Source organism: Nematolebias whitei, chromosome 9 (assembly GCF_014905685.2).
Source record: "Nematolebias whitei isolate Nwh7 chromosome 9, NemWhi1, whole genome shotgun sequence".
Classification (NCBI taxonomy): Eukaryota; Metazoa; Chordata; class Actinopteri; order Cyprinodontiformes; family Rivulidae; genus Nematolebias; species Nematolebias whitei.
Window position 1 is genome coordinate 28925360 of NC_056506.1, and position 18519 is coordinate 28943878.

An 18519-nucleotide genomic window follows, 5' to 3' on the forward strand; every position below is an offset into this window, starting at 1 on the left:
AAAACTAAAATAGACTATTTTTTAATTTAATAGACAAAGTTTAATTATGCTTCATGCTCTTACCTGTATCGAATCATCATCAAACAACAATTAACAATTAAATAATGAAAAGTTTTACCTGTGTTTTTAAAAAAAATTCAAATCATTTATTAGGAATGATGATCATTAGTAAAACTAACTGTTTTTTTGTTTTTTTTTTTTACACTAACTGCCTTTGTCTTAAAAAAAAAAGAAAAGAAAAAGGCAGAAGTTTATTAGGGGAAAAATGGCTCCGTGCACAATGAATGTCTGAGAGATTATGTGACGGCTGTTTCTGAGTGACGTGCATTCAGAAATCAGAACGGACCTGCTATCACAGGTCCTGATTGAATGATTATTTATTTCTTCTGTTATTTCAGAGATGAGAAGGTAAGCTCTCTTCTTCTCCTCTGGCTAAATCTTCTCCAAAGCGACCTGCCATCGCAGCACAGTTGCACACTCCAGCTGGCTTTTGGACAATCAAAAATAACGAACTATCCACACAATTATTTGTACCCTGACCGCAAAAGTTATCTGCTCTGGGCCAAATATAGGTGAGCATTTGGCCTGGATCCGTAAACGGACTTGAGCCCGGGGTTTCTTGTTTTACAATGGCGCGTAACCGGCGTGGATCAAGGTCAGAGTCAGAGGTGGCCCACAGGTGAAATAAATACTGCATTTGAGCCAGATGTGGAACAAATATATTATTCCTATTTAATTTTTAGGCTGATTTGGTTCAGACCAGAACCGGATCAGAGCCAAAAAATGTTTTGCAGGTGTCAGGCAGGCTCGTGATCCCAGCCTGACCCAGAGCTGGCGCAACTCTCCAGTGACGGTTTTGCAGATTTGCCCCAGATCTGAACGCTGTAGGTTTTGTCTGTTCCTCTGTCTATATGTAGACACACACACACAGAGACGTCAGTCACAGCTTGTCGGCGTTGAGTGTAGCCTGTGTAAATGTCTGGGACCAGCTGATGGGCAGGGCCGTAAAGTGGGGGGCCATTGGTCCCCTGGCCCCCCTGTTCCAGTGCCACAGGTGAGCACTTCTAGTTAGAAATGATACGAGTAACAACTCATTACATTCTGCATATGTAGCACGTCACAATTTGACTCATTAAAGATAAAGGAGTTTTTAAATGAATTCCTGGCTATTAGGATGACATAGAAACACTGAAAAACAGACTGCTTGCACGTTGTAATAATTTGCACTGAGATGTGTGATGCTTTAAAGGCTTGAGTCGGAGGAACGCGGTCTCAGGAGCAGGTTGATCAGGAGATGCATGCAAGCTGTTACAGACAGCTGCATATTAGGTTTTATATCAGCCTGTAGAAAAGCAGAAGTTTGCTCAGGTATAGAGAGCTTTAATATTCTGAAATCCAATTACATGTGCCCTTGTATTGCATTATATGTGTCTATTGAATCAACCAAGTCAGCCTATGAATCTTCTCACTTTTTCTGACTGTGAAAAAACTGCACCTGCCTAATATAATGCATCTGGAACCTTTTGTTCAATATTACGTGCAGCATTTTAAGACTGGTAAATCTAAGGTCTTTTGTATAAGGTTTCAGCCCGTCATTACTGTAGGTAATACCTAGTGATGCACCAATCAAAGTTTTCCTCGCTGATTCCAATTTTCAGTTTTTGTGACGCTCTGACCTGACAGTTTTTGAATTTTCTAACTTCTAAGCAACACACTAATATATGCTTTTTTTTATTTAGGTATTATATTTATAATTAGATTTTGTTATCTTAAACCCCACCCATTTTTTGTACCTGTCTAATCTTGTTCAGGTTTACTGGTAGCTGATGCCCATTTCCAGCAGTTAACAAACAAGGCACATGATCAGTTCCTCACAATCACAATTAATTATTTACTGGAAAGAACTTTACTTTAAAAAAAAAAACAACAACAAAAAAAACAGCACCAAGATACAAAGCTTCGCCCCCTGCCCTCCCCCTTTGTTGAAGCAAAATTGTAATTAATATTCTTCAGCATGTTGCAGAGAGGCACTTGAACAAATAAAACCCAACTCAAAATTATGCATTTCTTCTTTTTAAATCTGGCTACAGCTTATTAACATTCCTATTTCAATCTCATGTATAGATTTCAAAACTGAAAAATACACTCCATCGCATGCATTTCAGTTTATTTATAATGCACAAATTCAAAGCAAAAAAAATAAAAAATGTAGGGCAATGTACTATATTTATTTCTATAGGGCCTAAATTAAAAAATAATTATGCAGCAGTATTCAACATATTCTTTAAGAGGAGAAGAAGGGAGAACCACTTGGAATTACAAAGTAGTTATTGATAGCTAAATTATTAAAAAATTCAGTTTGATATTATTAAAATGTTTCATCTTTATGTATGTTTGTTCCCTGGTTACGAATTATGTCTCGCATACAAAGCTGGACTTGAATATGTCATGTTAAGTGTTAAGTAGCAGCTTGTACGATAAAGGAAAACAACAGCCTGAGCAGTAAAGTGAGCTGCAGATATATCTCTGCATAAAATCCAGTTTTCTTTTAGTGGCCTGTTGTGCTTCTTCTGACTTTGCACTCCGATCTCTACACTTTTCATTTGAACTGGAAAAAAGCTCATCGAGTGAGAAGCAAAATATATTTTAAGTCAAAGAAAATAAGTCCAGTTACCTTGTTTTAAATTCTTACGACCTACCATGCCCTGGATGACTGAATCTCCACAGCTCATTCTAAACAAATACCTTATAGATCCTCATGATCCACGTAGTGTTGAACCCAGGGTGCAGAATAGACGCAGGGAACTCAAGGATAAGTAATGGATATCTATTTATTAAGCCAAAACTCAAAACAAAAAGCTGACGTGGCAGCAAAACCTACGTATAACACAGGATCAGGGAGACATGGAGGAAACAGCATGGCGGCTGTGGATAGCACAATCCACAGACAACCAGTAAACACAAAGATACTGAACTTAAAAGGACACTGAAGCCTCCAGTATACTGCCGCGTACATCCGTTCACGCGTACATACGCGTGTATTGTACGCAGGGGGTTCAGACTTCATACTCCAGCGTACACCCTGAGCAGCTGCAGAGCAGCTTCACAGACAAGGGGCATTTACCTTCGGGACAAATTGAGGTCGCCGATTGGTCATTTGCTGACACGCCTATCGGATTGATTGACAGGTCGGGATAAAAAAAAAAACGAGCGCTGGCAGCCTCAGCCACAGTGGTGTTCTGTGTTTATATGTTGTTATTAAAAAGATCTAAAACTCCCCCCCAAAAAACAGGGAGCGCTGGCTCTGCAGCCCACACATCAGACCAGCCCACCAGGAAATCTCCAGACCCTCCCGCAGCCACGCTGGACCTGAGTTTAATTAGCTCGTGACAAATTCCTTCATTTCTCACCATTTCAGTCATGGCATCAACAGAGGAGGAAGAGATCACTTGCCTCTTGGCAAAAAACCAAAACAAAACAAAAGGCCAGATCAGGGATGAAGAAGGGGAATTTAATACATTGGTGTCGCATACAAAACAGTCCGTTGCTGGGCAGTTTATTGTGCGACACCGCGTACGCGTATGCGGTCGTAAAAATTGAGCTTTGCATGGACATGCCCTGGGGGGTACGCTCGTACCTCTGCATACGTACCTGCGTACCTCTGCGTATGGACGTACACGCCAGTATACTGGGGGCAACCTCTTAACGAGACGCAATGACAAACACCTGGTGGGATTGGGAGCAGGTGAAGCAAAGAGCTGACACATGAAGGAAAAACCATTGGGGAAGTACAAGTACATAAACACAAGAATCTAAAGAAAGAGCACCAGACAGACACAGATTCTCACATTTACAAATAGTTCTGGATTGGCCAATCACTTGTTAGGCTTAACCGACTAATTCTAGTCACCAGCAAAATAAATAATGCAGCTCAGGTAAAACCCTGAGCCCTTATTGTCAGCCGGTCATGTAAACCATTCATGAGCCATTAGTTGTGCAAGGCCAGCCTGTGAATGTATGTGAGGGCACCATGGCTGAATAAGTGTGAGGCAATTGTCCTGGGCTCCTGTCAGGTGGAAAAAGGTCACCGCGTGAAATGTAGCGTTTCTTTTTTCTTTGTAGTGAATGTCTCAGGAACACTACTTCCCTGGCTCAGGTGGCCTCTTGGCCTCATCAAAGGTATCAGCTTTGTAATAAGCTCAAATATTTTACCTTGAATGGAAAAGCAAAGATCCCCCTGACCCTCTGATTGGTGTGAAAAGAGAACTGTCGGCTCTGTCACCATTCTCTCCCAGGAAATGGAGATAGGTGTCAGATGATGGAGTGTCAGATAGCATGATATTGCATTTTACAAAAGCACCCAGGGAACACGAAGACTAGAGAGTCTTTTACGTGGACAGACATCATTGTGGGAAGGTGATTTTATCTCAAAATACAATCAGGCAGTTGTAGTTAAAAATGTATGGCCATTCATGCAGCAGACAAAAAGCATTAGATATCCATGTTGGCACACATACACACAAACAGTCACTGTGTTTTCTATTTCATCCTTATTGGCTCTTCATACTGTATTAAATTTATAGATTTCCTATTTCTGCTCTCATTTCCTAGTTATCTCCAGGCACTCCACAGCAGATATCAATCTGTGTGCAAGCAGAGATTTTAAGCAGGGACACACCTGAGTAATGGAGCAAACACAAGCGTGCTTGCACACATGCACATGTGCAATCACACACATGGATTTGCTTGGTAGGCGTGGACTGAATCCAGTGGAAATGCATTATTGCTGATGTATAGTTTTTTGCTCGTGGCAGTGCAGTTCTCCTTCCGCGCACTAGCTTTATCAAAGGGAAAGAAATGAACAAGGCTGGGGAAAAGGTAAAACGCAGATGGGCTTTGTCTTCATTGTTGACATTTAATCAACCCAATACCCAGTCTGCTTAAAAGAAATCACTGCTGTGTGAAAGATTGCCCCGCTGCTGTTGCTTGTCTTACTTATTGGCTTAAGTGAAATGGAAATAGTGCAAGATAGTGTCACATTGGAAGGTTTGTCTTGATTATTTTGTAAGGGAGCAGAGCAGAGGTGAAGTTAAACCTCCATGATCCTTTTATTTTTAGGCATTTTAAGCAGCGGTATTTTTGCAGACGCCAACAAGTCTGACTTGAAACTGCTGCAGTTTCTCCACTGATAGAACCATCAGGAGTTTGACATTTGGGACTTGAGCTCTAACAGCTTTACCTTTTTTATTTTGTTCTTTAGTTCCAACAATTGAGGATGTTTCACTCTCATCATCTATGCCCAAATCTACCACGGTGTTCACTACCACAACTATGCCTGCCATGAGGGGGCACGGGGACACGACGATAGCAGGGGCAGATCCAAGAGAGGGAAGAAATCCTTTTGAGGACAACCACAGCTCCGTAACATCTGAACCCACCGTCCCTGAGCTGCCTCCGACGCCCAGACGCTTTTGCGAGGCCACTAGGAGGAGAGCCATCGACTGGCCCCAGACACACACCGGGACCACCATCGACAGACCCTGCCCCAAAGGAACCAGGGGTAAGATATATTTGCATTCGTGTGGATGAATAATGCTCAGGCTTTTGTGAATATTAAGAAAATTTAAATCCCATTTGTTTTTCCAATTCAGCACTACACAAATAAAAAATATATATATATATATTTATGTTAGGTATCAACTGTTTTGGTGGGTACATATTTAGATTTGCTTCTATATTAGTCCATTTCAAGGGATATTAAACCAGCTGTTATTAAACTTTACTTTAAGTATGCAAACATTAAAGTTTTGTCAGATTTCCCTTTTATCAGAGATAAGATAAAATAATTTTTCCTTCGTTTCTCAAATGTCAGTTTATTCCTTTTGAAGCTTGCTTTAGTGCACATCTATGTCACTGCAGTAAAATATAAATTACAAGGCTTTCTCCCAAAGGTGCACAAGATAACACCAATAAAAACGTTAATTCAGTACAATTACGTGCATTTCACAATATGATGTAATCCGGTGCAAGTACACCACAAGCCCCGGCCTTTAAGACTGTCATACTATAGGTCTGAATCAATTTTTATGACATTTTACAATGATCAAAAAAGAAAACTAGTTTTAAAAGCTATTTTCTGTTTTTGTTTTTGTTTCTTTTGAATCATTTTGACTCCACTCTGTACACTAACAATTGTGTTTGCAATCACAGTTTTAGCATAAGTTATTCATAAAGCAAGAGCCAAAGTGCTCGACAGAATGTGCTAAATGATTTCTGTTTGTGCTCATGTTAGCGCTGCTTTCATTCCCATTTATCTGCATTGAGCTGATATTTTTGTCTCAGCAACAAGTCAGTTTTAAAACCACGGGAAGGCATGATTAGAGCCTTTTACTTCCACCATCAGAAAAGCTAAATTACAAAACTCGTTCTTGTTGTTTTCATGTAATTTCCAAATCCATTTCTCCTTGAAACGAAAGTACACAATTAGCAGACGGAGAACAAATACAGCTACCTGTGCATTCCAAGAAAATACACACAAGACGCCAATTACGGTGATGGACAGTTGATTTTATTTTTTACAGATAATTGATATTAAATATTCACAGGTAAAATGACTGGCTGTGAATCAAGTCAGCAGTCAGGGAAACCATTTTTTGAATGTATTTACTTGAGATAATCTGATGCTGCTGCCAAAATCTTAAATGAATTACCTTCACAGCCTATCACTGAATGTGACAGGGCTTTCAATATATTAAGCAAGGCTCAGTAGAAAAAAATCTGACACTGTTGAAAAAGTAAAATCTAGTATTTTGTGTGTTGTTGTCAGTAAATTGGGGTGTATTTTGATGTAACTGCATGTGAAATATTGGAGTAATCAGAATATGTATACAGTAGTCCTTCAGTTATTGCAGTGGTTATGTTCCACACACCACCGTGATAGGTGAAAATCCATGAAGTAGGAACGCTATATTTATTTTAACATTTTTATATATGTTAAGGCTTTATAAACCCTTCCCACGCTCTTGCAATGTTCTAAACTCCTAAACCTACATAATTTTAACAGCATACGTATATGTATTGTACAGTACTGCAAAATTTTACTCACCAGCTCTGCAGACTAGCAGCTCGGTTCAGGTCGGGCTCGGTTCCCGTTCTGCAGACCTACCCTGCAGCGTCCAGGTTGATGTGTGCTTGGATAATTGAGCTTCAGGATTATTTGTAACTTTCCTGTCAGTTCTGTGAGCTCAATAAATAGATTGTTACTTCTGTCTTTACTTTGCAAATGTAATCCTCCATTGTGGCAGAACGCAGCAGCCAGAAGCACTGTTGGCTTCTGGGTAGTGTAGTTTTTTTTTTTTTTTTTAACCTGCATGACAGTGTAGGCCTATTGAAAGAAAACTACAAAATAGAAGTGTCTGTCCGAAGTTTTTTTTTTTATTTATTATTTTTTATTCCGTACCGTCCCAATCACATGAGTAATATTAAAGTTGATAATCGTGTGTCGTGTACAATCTTACATTGAAAAACTGCGAAAGAGCACGTCCACGAAAGTCAAACCGTAAAGTAGTGAGGGACTACTGTATGTCCCTTGCCTGTTCTCCCAAACAACAGCTGGTCAGAGAGGTGGCTGCCCATCTTGAGCCCGGTTCTGCTGGAGATTTATTCCTGTTAAAAGGGAGTCATTCCTTACCACAGTCACCAATAAGCTGCTCAAGGTGGAAGATGGTGAAAATTAAAGATTCATTCAACCTTTATTTAGACAGGTTTATCCCATTGAGCCTCGGGGACTCATTTACAAGAGAGACCTGATTCAATGCAATCTGCTGGCTTTCTTAGATAGTAGTGGTGTGCGATACTGCAAAATTTGGTATTGGTTGATGCCAAATAAATACAGGTCCAGTATTGACGATACTGATACGATATGATACTTTTAACTAATTACGGTGAATTTTGATGACGTTTAAGTGTGTTGTGATTTTTTTCCTTTGGATCAGTTATTAGTTAAAACCCAGGATAGAATTAGTCAAAGTTTATAAGTAAATAAAAAATACTTTATTATAATAAAAGTTTTTTTTTTTTTTCTGAAAAAAATAGAACAGTAACAAAACCATTGTCCCCATACCTTGTGATGGCTGGATGTTTTTTTTCCTTAAACAAAGTGCACAAAATGATCACTCAAGAATAAATTAAAACATTGTGTTCAGAAATTATGATAATTAAATAAAAATTATCCCCTCATTGCACTCCTTTTCTGGATTTTTTTTTCTTAAATAAACAAACTGTACACATCACACTGCAACAAACATTATAAAACAGTAAAATATATTTAGGATATAAAGGAATAAAACAAAATGTCTCCTCATAAGTGAATTTCTTTTCTGGGTTTGAAAAAACAAACAAACTACAAATCAAAAATAATTAGTGAAAATACAATAAATAAAATGTAAATAATAAAACAACCTCCAAAGCCTTGAGTTCAAAGAAATATTCCCAGAAGCCTCTCTGAGGGCCCTGCCTTTGCAAAGTGACAGGAGCGGCACTTACACAGTCGGCTCGCATCTTTGATGAAACTGCAGCTGTGCATACAGGAGAGAAACTGAAGCTAAAGGATCAATCTCATTACACTGTTATTGATCAATATCAATACCCATGTTGGTTTCGATATTATCGATATTTGAATGGATCCACCCACCACTATTAGATAGATAACTTTTACTAATTGGCATTTTATAATGTTTACTGGCCTGACATGTGTTTGAACTCTTAACTGTACGAACGTGTACATTGTATAAACGAGTGGTCAGCTGGAGACGCTGTATCTGAGCATAACTTTAAGAGCTTCTCTCTTAACTGTGTTTTTTTTTTTTGTGGTCCTGCAGGCGTTGCCACTTTCCTCTGCACCGTGACAGGAACATGGTGCTCCAAAGGGCCAGACCTCAGCAACTGCACCTCCCATTGGGTGACTCAGGTGGCACAAAAGGTAAAAGAAAGAAAGAGAGTTTGCCTATTACAAAACACAGCAGCAATCAGGCATGTAACAGGGCCAAAATCAAACATTTACTGTATGTGCAATAGATGACCTCTTTGCTTGCTTCGGTTATTTTCTGAACAGGTCAAGTGGACTCATAATGAAACCACTCTTTTTCTCAAGGGGAACATGTGTCAGCTGAAAGAAAGGCTGTATCTAAAAAAAAAAAAATCAAGAGTAAATACCGAGAGCTGCAGCATGCTACAGAGACTCAAAGAAGCGGGGTCTCTTTCGTCAATGCTCCGGTGCTTTGATGTTGTGCAGGTAGAAATGTAGATGCACAGATAAGAGCTTCAATAGCCCGAACGCACAATAATGCGTCAGAAACACAACACACTGCATTCTGAAGGGGGAGATTATTGTTGCTCTTGACTGGAAAAAATACATCTAGACAAAGTAGCAGGTACAGGCAGGGCTTCTGGGGAAATGCACAAATTCTAATCTAAAGAGTTGTGTCCTGGTTTTAAGCAGTTTTCAGTGACACAAACAACAAAATATAGTTTAATGTAAAAAATGATTTACAGCGCATCTACTCTGAGAATTTTTGGACTGTGTTTGCACTTTAGGTATTCTGTTCCATATGCCCCCCAAAGGCAATACACAAAGAGCAAATTGGCAAATAAACAAATGAGGAAATAAACAGTTTTTTGTTAACTTAGTTGGCTGCATTGATTCAGAATAGCTACAGGAAGCAGTTAAGGAGACATTATGCTTATTTTGTTATACTCTTTGTTTGTATACTGCAGGTCATATTATAAATTATCAGATTTCATTTTTATTTACAGTAGTCCCTCGCTCCTTTCCGGTTCATTTACTGTGGACTCGCTCTATTGCGGTTTTTCAAAATAAGACTGGACATGACGCACAATTGGCTGATTGATGGATGAGCCGCACGATTGGCATGGAAATTGTATTTAAAATAAATTATTTTAAAATGTTTAGCACCTGCTGCACATTAGTGCATCCCAGAGCTGCAGAAAAAGTTTCCTGCTGCAGCTGATCAGCTGATCAATGTGCAGAATGGAGAAGTGGGCGTGGCCAAGAGCGCTTGCAGGTGGCAAAGAGCAGAGGAGGCAGGGAGCTGAAATCATGACATTCTGTGCTCTTTTAGAGTTTTAGAGTTTAGAAACATTGTTTAGAATATTGCAAGAGTGTGGCAAGGGTTTAAAATGTCTTTATATAAATCTATATAAATAAATACAAAAATAAACTGCTACTTACTACCATACTTGTGCTAGTAGTCCTACTTCGTGGTTTTTCACTTATCGTGAGTCTTCAGGGTACGAATCCCCCCGCAATAAACGAGGGACTAGTGCCCCGGTATTTACTCATAAAAATAATTTAAATTTGATGCAAACACTGTGTAACTGATTTAACAGTGTTAGGACCAGCTTTAGACCTTGAATCTGACTGCTACTGATGTTGGCTGTGCAGCTGTCATACTTCAGGTTTTTGATGTGTCTCCATTGAGTAGTACAGCTTCATCACAATTTTTGGCCCCTCCAATTTTTTTATCTCAGAGGCCTGAAGGATATTTTTGTCTGACCCATGTATCACATCCTTTAATACAATTATTCTGAACACTCGCTGCAAGCGAATCACATAATAAATTAGCATGCATGTGTCTTAGTCGAAGTTGGCTAAAATAATAGCTTTTGTTTTACGCAGATCACAGACAAGCGCACATAATTATTCTACGCGGGTTTGCTCTTTCCCTTTACTTTTCTAAAGCTTGTGTGTCACTAAAACCCCTTTTTTCTTTTTGAGCAAGCTGTGTTGCAGTGGATTAGGATGGAGATGTATGTGGAATAAATTATTCAGCCTGACGTTATATAACCATCATCACAGTCCTGCATACCCCACATTTCTTTGACACCCTCTTGTTTTTTTTTCTTCTTCTCCCCACTGCTGTTTTTAGATCCGAAGTGGTGAAAATGCAGCAAATTTAGCCAACGAGCTGGCTCGACACACACAGGGCCCGGTGTTTGCCGGAGACATCAGCTCCTCCGTGCGCCTGATGGAGCAGCTCGTGGACATCCTGGATGCTCAGCTTCTGGAGTACAGACCAAACGAGAAGGACTCAGCTGGACGCAGCTTCAACAAGGTACTGAGAAAATCCTGTCCGCCCTGTTGTAACCTCTCATTAAACTTTGTTCCTCTTCTGCCCCAGCTCAGAGTCAGCATTACTCAGGACATTCATTAGCAGGATACTTACAGATAACTCACAGCCCCTGCCTGGCGTGCCCTCGCCCACATGCACACAAATCATACGCGGACCCAGGAGATGGGGCTAAGGGCCAGGGCAAGCCCTGAGGGGAACCTCATTCCTTTGCTGATCCTGGATAATTACGGGCTTTTGGAAAAACAAGCTCACCTGGCGCTTCCACCTTATCTGCGTTAATGGTCATGAGCCCCCCCCAACAACACAGAGAATAACTCTTCATTGCTGACAAGTGCGGAACTGCTGTCCCCTGGAGGTTTTGCAGGTGCCTGTTGAGAAAAGAGTGGGCCCACAACAGAGCTGCATCTCTCAGGTGCTGGCAGCCCCATAGAGAGAAGAGTGACAGGTTGAAAAATTGCATTTTTATTCAGACTTTGGAGGCAGTAGTTGTTCTGTAAACAAGGTGATTTGCACTAAGATGACACCCGCAGTTTGTATCTAGATGTTCAGGCAGCTACACAACTCTTAACAGAATTTTAGAACAAACTTGATTCTTAAAAATCTGGTAGTTTGTAGTTTAATTGCTGAGTTAGCGTGAAACTTGCACAGCATACCTCAAAACTTGCTGAATTTCAGTGGTTTAACCTCTGTACTGGTGTGAAGGTGGGCCTGGTCACATTGCTGCTTGTTCCTTTTACAGCTGCATTGATACACTTCAGGCAAAAACAAAGCTTTGTGCATTATTAATATTACGTTAATCTGGAAATGTAATTTTTCACTTATTCCATTAAGCTTGTCCAACCTCCATAACGTTAGCACTCTTCCTTTCTGAGAGCCTTGTCCTGCACATTTGTACTTTGTACTTTTAAAATGTGAACATGTAGTCAGGAGCCCTTTATTTACTGGTAATTCAGATTTTTTTTTTGTTTTTAATCAAAGCTTTTGGCAACAATATGGCAACACTTCACAAAATTAGTCAATAGAAAGTAGCAAAATCTAAAAAAAAAACTTCACTTCCTGTTTTTAAATCTCTGCTAAAACATGTTTTCTCTGGCTTTTTACAGTGAGGTTTGATTTAGTACTTTGTATTTTATTGTTTTGTGTTTTATTTTGATGCTTTTAATTAATTATCATGCTATCATTAAATTTAGTTTCTTTCCATTAAATTACTCCCATCGATTTTTATTGTTAAGCACTTTGGTTACAGCTACTGTTTTAAATGTGCTTTATAATAAAGCTGACTTGACTAAATAACACAAAAAATCTTTAACATTTATGAGAAACAAAATATAAGTGTGAGTAATGCATTAACATTTTACAAAAACAGCACTTCCTTATGTTAAAATGCTTTTTGAAATATTACATTTTCTGCTGTTTTGTTTCCCCAAAACACTGATTTGTAATAATTTTGTTACAAATGCTGTGTTTGGCACCAAATATGGATACAATATTTAATAATAAAAAATAATAATAAGATTCCTGCAGAAATTTTTTTTTTAAATGTAGTAACTTCCAGAAATGTGTGCCAAATTTTTATAAAATAAATTGCAACTAACCAAAGAAATAGTGTACATCTGAGCAACTACACGCATGGATTTGAAAATGTTTATCCGTAAATATGACGTGTGTTCAGAGAGATAAAGCCACTCAGTCATAGTTAGCTTCTTTATCCCCTTCCTCACAAACCAACAAGTGTCCATGTTCTAAATTTGTATTGAATCGAATAATTTCTTGCATTTAAAAAAGAAAAAAGCTGCTACGTTATCAAGGTCTTTACAAAAGACTCTCTCATCTCTTTGTTTTCCAAATCTGTGGTGCAGCTGCAGCATGCCATTTTCTGTGCTGTGACTCAGTTTGGGGGAGATGGCGACTTAATGCCAACAGATTAACCGAGGGTTATAAAAATAAACTAGCGTTTAATTATTTTCTCCATCACATGAAATGCAGAAAGACCTCATCCCAGATTGCTTATCCACTCTGTATTTTAAACTGTCACTAATGGGGAGCATCAGAAACTGGTCTCAGCACTTTTTCCTCCCCGCTGTCTGTGCATTTCTTATCTCTTCTCTTCCACTCGTATATAATCCATATTCATAGTTAGGATTCGAACACCGTTGACTTCCCCTTGGGAAGCTTTTAGATCTGTCTCATTATTTCAAGGTTATAGTTCGTAGACCTGCTCCTTCCTGTCTTTTCATTAATTCAGTAATTGATAGTAAGTTGCATGACTTAATGCTTCCTTTTCTCTCACCACCTCTCTTTACACTCTGCCTCTTATGTCTGATCCTCTTGTTGTGTGGAAAAGCTTCAAAAAAGAGAGAAGACATGCCGAGCGTACATGAAGGTATAACTGCCAGGCTTTTCTTGTTGCTTTTTTAGCCCCAATCCCTAACGTCTGGCTCTCTGCATGCAGCATTGTCTGTCTCTGTATCTTTTGCTTGTCTGTGTGCCAGGTGACCTGCTTGTACAAAAATACAACAGCTTTGTCATCTGTCTCCGCTGCCAGCTCTCCTGTCATTCTTCACATTTGAGGACGTCAATATCAGTCCAATTTGTGCCGCTTTCCCTTCCTCAACGTCCCAATCACTTGTACATCTTTTTTTTTTTGCCTCCTCCTTCTTTCCTACCCCCACTTTCATTATCCCCATCACTCTTATTGGCTCTTTACACGTTCTGTGAATAATTGCCTTCCCACGGTGGTAATTGCATCTCCCTGTCAGCCAGAAGTGTGATCAAAGTGGCAGTGTGCTCAATTGTCACTTGCCTACATGCTAAAATCTCCAGTGTCCCCTGTCCCCAAAGCAAGAAAAGGGAGGGGGAAAATATTTCTCAGTGCAGTTGTTCTTTTTTGAGGGATTCATATCAGAAACCATTAATTTGTTTGCATTTCAGTCTGATTCTTTTTTTACTTTTCCTCTGCTGTGGGGAAGTTTATTTTCTCAGGTAGGCTTTGCTGAACGGTAAGGGCATGGTGTAAACACAGGGGAGAAGACGCCTCACGCAGAATAAAACAAATGATCACATTTTGTGTTACTCAGAGGCAAGGTTGTTTTTACTTGACGTCTCATTTTACCCAAAGAAAAATGTTATCCATACCCCCCCCCCCCCCACTCATTTAGAAATGTTGTTTCAGCCACACCAGCAGCACAACTGAAGGTGGCACAGCGCCGTTAGTTCACTGGTCGTTCTGCTCTACATCTGCTGGATGAATTGACACAGATTGTGGTACAGATATTCACAGAACCGAGAATAGCTTCGGTCTAATGTTTCCTGTATCCCAGAGCTTTTACAGTCCTTTTAAGTTTTTGTGGGGCTTTAACGTGCAAGACGATGTTTGCAAGATCACAGGAAGGAGAGAAGCCATCTTTGCAGGCTTCAAATCTTACTTTAGTTGCCAAGGCCCAGGAGTTCAGCCAAGCAGGGTTCTGCACTGACAGCAAGGTGTGAGTTTTAGGAATGATGCCCGCCAAAAACAGAAGATGGTAAGCTTAGAGGCTTAGAGGAGCAGTTTTATCATAACTGCAGAACATTTTGGAGGGCAAATATTATTTTTTGTTAGACAAGATGTTCTTTCTTCTCCTTTCAAATGGAAATGCACACTGTTCTACCAGTACTCGTCTGTTGATCTAATCAGTTATCGCCCACCGCCGAAAGCCATAGTAGAACGTCGTGAACTGAGCATATTTTCAAATGAAACTTGGAGAGAATATTTTACGTCTGAGCCTCTACAACTGTAGACATTTTGGAGTCAACCTGATTCAAGATGGCTGCCAAAGTAAAATGACATTAAGAACAACGTACTAAAGTAGTCCCTCGTTTATCGTGGGGGATCCGTGCCATGAAGACCCGCGATAAGTGAAAAACCGCGATGTAGGAATAGTAGTACAAGTAGTAAGAAGTATTTTATTTTAATATTTATATATAAAGGTATTTTAAACCCTTCCCACACTCTTGCAATATTCTAAACAATGTCTCTAAAATCTAAATGCGCTAAAAGAGCACAGAATGTCATGATTTCAGCTCCCTGCCTCCTCTGCTCTTTGCCACCTGCAAGTGTTCTTGGCCACGCCCACTTCTCCACTCAGCATGGAGAGCAGCTGATCAGCTGCAGCAGGAAGTTTATCCTGCAGTCTGGGCTGCACAAAGCTGCAGGAGCAGCTTTTTCTGCAGCTCTGGAAATGTGCAGCAGGTGCTAAATAATTTAAAATAATTTATTTCAAAATAAAATTCCATGCTGATCGTGTGGCGCATCCATCAATCAACCAATTGTGAGTCATGTCCAATCTTATTTTGAAAAACCGTGATAGAGCGAGTCTGTGATAAATGAACCGCGAAGTAGCGAGGGACTACTGTATGCACAAAATGACTGAAGTTCAGTCATTATAGAGTCATTAGAGAATTGAGCCAAAATGTTGTGTCTTTGTAGCTGAGCCTAATCCTAAAAACGTATTCTGAGTGCTAACAAGTTGCACATCTTTTTATTTTAAATAACTATCTGGGGTCAACTCTGTTTGTTGAGAAGATATCCCTTGACCCACCGGCCGGAGTTTAATGAAACTGTCAGGAAATAAATTAGTGTACTTCTACAACTGAATACATTTTGGATTCAGATCAATTCAATATAGCCACAACCAATTGCTTGAAGAATACAAAATAGATACAATTCAGTCAGTTTTACAGATATTGTGCAAATATTTGGTGTAATTGTAGCTGAGCATCATTCCCAGCACATACTGCAAGTTTTACTCACTGCTTGAGATACTGGAGTCTGTTAAAGCGTTGGAGTTGATTTAGTTTGTCTGTTTAATGAAAGTCCCAGAAAGCAATCACTGCCTATACCTCTACAACTGTCTTAACTTTTTGAGTCAGTTTAATTCTGATTCAGTTTAATGAAGATTGATGTTGCAGCTAACTGACATTATCAATACAAAAATGGCTCACACTCGGTCATCTTTACAAATCTTCTTCTTTTTCTTTTGGCTCTTCCATCTTCAAGGGTCGCCACAGCGAGTCATCCTCCATCTCACTCAAGTCATCGTTACAAATATTGAGCTAAAATTTGATGTAGTAGTAGCTAAGAGTGATTCACACCACATACTTTAAGCATGACATTTTGTCATCTTGCAGTAGACTCTATTATGTTTTAAAAGTTTGACCAAAATAGCTAAAACTTTGTCTTTTCTCATCATAAGATGGAATTGGTCTAAAGCACTGGCTGATATAGTCCTAAAGAAATCCTAGGCTTTTAATCAAACTTAGTAATACATCAATGCTGCAATCAATAACCCGCAACACAGTATTTGAAACTTGCAGCACTTTTTTAAATTACCTATTTAAAAAAAAAAAAACACCTTTAGGTGATAAATCATATGCAAATGTAGAATACGTGGGCCCATTATGCGTGCTAAATTTGGTGTAAAAACAGACCATCATTGACTTATTATCAAACATCTTTTACACTGAATACAAACTTCTCTTTTCTAATATTCCTGAGTGGTATGTAAGTCGCGGATATAACGATGAGTCACAGCAAATGTACACATATGTCACATCTATAAATTAGGAATTTAATTAGGCTTGTGTAGAGCCAATTAAATGCCATGCTTTTAAAGCGATTCATTTCCCTCCTGTTTGTCACAGCTGCAGAGCAAACTACTGATCGTATTAGTCAGCAGGGTCATCATCTTCTGTCGCGCTTGTAGTCAGAGCAGCTTGAATGTTGACTGTCCTGCTCGATGAGCTCTCGCCATATGTTTCCCGAACTGAAGCCCCTCGGTTTGTAAACTGACTTCCACCTGGGCGAGAATTAAAGAGGATTCAGTTGGAAGACGGGTCCTTTCTTCACAAGACAAATTAAACACAGACTTTTCCCCCTTTGCTTTTGGATTTTATAGATTTTTTTTTTTTTGCAGATTGCTTACCTGTGGGTGGGGGAGGGAAGCCATTTAGTCTGTCTAGTTGTAATGACTCCAACCTTGTAATCGCCTCCTGCTCTTTCTCTTACATGCACAGCAAACACTCTTTTCACAGTCACAGCACACACGCCTCAAGTTGCCTGCAAGGTCAGGGCCATAGAGATTGATTTTTGTGCTAGAACCCAAGATATAAAGACACAATGAGAGCTCTGTGTCGGGATACAGTCATTACTGCTGTGGTTACCGTGCGCTCTGCGGTTAGATTTTATGGTTAATCCTCTATCAGTGGTCCACTTTTGTTTATAGTCCAGGCATATGGATAATCTCGTCTCTGGTCAATTACTATTTTGGATAATCACAGCCGTGACTAATTGGTGCAGTGAACGGGGGCTTGTTGTGGTTAATTACCAGTATTGTGGCGGGGTCTGACTGTGGTTAATGGCACCTATGGTTAAATTGTCACTCTGAATTATCACATGAAAAGCTGCTCTAGATCTTGGTGTTTTTCTGTGGGATTAAGTCGGGTTAGTCACGTTGTTTCTCAATTTTGCCAGCCTGGAGTCGTGAACTCAATCCATCCAAGGTCAGAAGAAACTCTTGTTTTATCAACATATGATACTTGTGTGGGTTTGCTGGAATGTTTTGCTTACTTAGGTCTTATCAGAAAGCAGGAAATTAAAGGATTACTATTAAAAATAAGCATAACCCCTGTCCTGTTTTGTTTTAGACTACTACTTGGGACAGGGATTTCACAATAATGCTCCGTTTCCTCCAGGAAAACTAACATCAGCAGACCATGTTAGGGAAACAAGTATCTATTTTAGTAAATGTTGGCTTTAAAGTCAGAAATGCAGAATTTAGGCAGTGTAGTCAAAACTCATTTAGTGTATAGCGCTCAACCAAGAAGTTGTGTCTCAAGAGAATGCTTCAGATAAAAGCTATTTTTATTCTAAAAAGAATATTAAATACTACTTAATCTTTTTTTCATTGTCATGAATATTTCAGTTATCCTCAGTGAACCCCCACATCTACAGTTGGAATGATCTTGATCTTTCAGTTTCAGTCTTTGTTAGTGTCACTGTTACCCCTTCATGTTCTATTCATCCTTTGCTTCCCGGCGCAAAGTACTTTGTTGTTAACCTCGAGTTGTGACGGGAGGCCAAAGCTGACATTTCACTTGTCTCCATGGATACAGGCGATTGTGGATACTGTTGACAACCTCCTGAGACCGGAAGCACTGAAATCCTGGAAAGACATGAATTCCACCGAGCAAACGCACGCCGCCACCATGCTCCTGGATACCCTGGAGGAAGGAGCGTTCGTCCTAGCAGAAAACCTGATCGAGCCGGCCATCGTAAAGGTGCCTGCTGAGAATATCAGTAAGTTTAACAAGTTTTTATACTGATTGCTTTTTT

The 18519-nt window shown here is 39.6% G+C and overlaps 1 protein-coding gene across 1 annotated transcript in view; it reads left to right on the forward strand.

The window, feature by feature from the left end:
- The window catches only part of LOC119415050 (adhesion G protein-coupled receptor L2), a 93347-nt gene that overhangs the window by 44724 nt on the left and 30104 nt on the right, over positions 1 to 18519 (forward strand). Inside the window, exons 6-10 of the mRNA XM_037682183.1 lie at positions 5261 to 5560; positions 8880 to 8980; positions 10947 to 11132; positions 13495 to 13533; positions 18300 to 18483. Coding sequence (XP_037538111.1) covers positions 5261 to 5560; positions 8880 to 8980; positions 10947 to 11132; positions 13495 to 13533; positions 18300 to 18483 — 810 coding nt within the window. The remainder of the gene's footprint in view (positions 1 to 5260; positions 5561 to 8879; positions 8981 to 10946; positions 11133 to 13494; positions 13534 to 18299; positions 18484 to 18519) is intronic.